Source organism: Eurypyga helias, unplaced genomic scaffold, assembly GCF_000690775.1.
Source record: "Eurypyga helias isolate BGI_N326 unplaced genomic scaffold, ASM69077v1 scaffold22071, whole genome shotgun sequence".
Classification (NCBI taxonomy): domain Eukaryota; kingdom Metazoa; phylum Chordata; class Aves; order Eurypygiformes; family Eurypygidae; genus Eurypyga; species Eurypyga helias.
Window position 1 is genome coordinate 4,974 of NW_010230439.1, and position 1,306 is coordinate 6,279.

Below are 1,306 nucleotides of genomic sequence, written 5' to 3' on the forward strand. Positions count from 1 at the left end.
ACGGAGGGCAGCGATGTCCCTGCAGACTATCTGCTGGGAGATGTGGAGGCGGATGAGGATGACCTGTATATGATGGACCATGAGAACCCACATGGTGAGTGCATGGCTGGTGCTGAGAGGTGTTGCCTGTCCTGGATGCGCAGCTGGATTTTCTCCTGGCATTCCTGATCTCTCCTTGCAGCTGAAGAGCAGGAATACAGCCTTCCCCAAGAAGCCTTCCCCTTACGCCACGAAATCGTGGACAACCCGTCAGCCCTGGACCACCTGCAAGACAAGGCTGACTCCCCTCACGTCAGCGGCAACGAGGCCGAGACGGTGTCACTGACGCCTGTGGAGTCCTTCTCCCTCATCTCCATCTCCCACTCACTCTACGAGAACCGCCTGCCCTCCGACTTCTTCAATCCCATCGTGCGGGACACGCTCCTCTTCTATGCTGAGCAGGGTGACGTGCAGACGGCTGTGTCTGTCCTCATCGTGCTGGGAGACCGCATCCGCAAGGAGATCGATGAGCAGACCCAGGTGAGACTCCGGGAAGCCCCTTCCTGTCTGTGCAGGGACTGAACCCTCCCTTCAGGGCTGGTGCAGCAACCCCATGAGATGCAGTGGGACCCAGAGGTGTGGGATCCCAACACAAGGGGATCCCACCTGGGCTCTGGGCACTCCAGCCCCTGACAGGCTTGCTCTAACCTGGGGTGGGCAGCTCTGGGACCCCAGGACCTGGCTGGCTGCCCTATCACCAGTCCTGGCAGGGACCTGAGGTGGTGTCCACAGGGCTGAGGTGGGGAAGTGGCCTTGGCCAGTTGTTTTGGGGAAGTAAGCCTCTTTCCCCGGTTCCCCTGCTGCAGGGATCTTGCCTTTGGGATGTGGGGCTGGGATCTTAGGGGCAGAATTTGAGGGGTGTTGGAACTCAATGGACTGCGGCTATCCCCAGGAGCACTGGTACACGTCCTACATCGACCTGCTGCAGCGCTTCCAGCTCTGGAACATCTCCAACGAGGTGATCAAGCTGAGCACGTGTCGTGCCATCAACTGCCTCAACCAGGCCTCCACCACCCTGCACGTCAACTGCAGCAACTGCAAGCGCCCCATGAGCAATAGGGGCTGGATCTGTGACAGGTGAGGGCAGCGCTGTGGGCAGGGAGGAGAGGGAGACCACCCAAAAGCAGTCCTAGAGGTGGTGTGGGGCAGGAGGCTGGGCGTGGTGCGCCCCTTCTCGTTGCCCACCAAGGGCTCTCCTGCTCACCGCCGACCTTCCGGCAGGTGCCGGCAGTGTGCCAGCATGTGTGCCGTCTGCCACCACGTGGTG

General features: G+C 60.9%; 1 protein-coding gene across 1 annotated transcript in view; it reads left to right on the forward strand.

Moving 5' to 3' along the window:
- The window catches only part of WDR24 (WD repeat domain 24), a gene marked incomplete at its 3' end in the record, with an annotated part of 5,728 nt that extends 4,428 nt beyond the window's left edge, over positions 1-1,300 (forward strand). The window contains exons 6-9 of the mRNA XM_010160751.1: positions 1-94; positions 182-519; positions 932-1,116; positions 1,261-1,300. The exon at positions 1-94 is cut by the window's left edge and continues 6 nt beyond it. Coding sequence (XP_010159053.1) covers positions 1-94; positions 182-519; positions 932-1,116; positions 1,261-1,300 — 657 coding nt within the window. The remainder of the gene's footprint in view (positions 95-181; positions 520-931; positions 1,117-1,260) is intronic.
- Between the last annotated feature and the right edge of the window lie 6 nt (positions 1,301-1,306).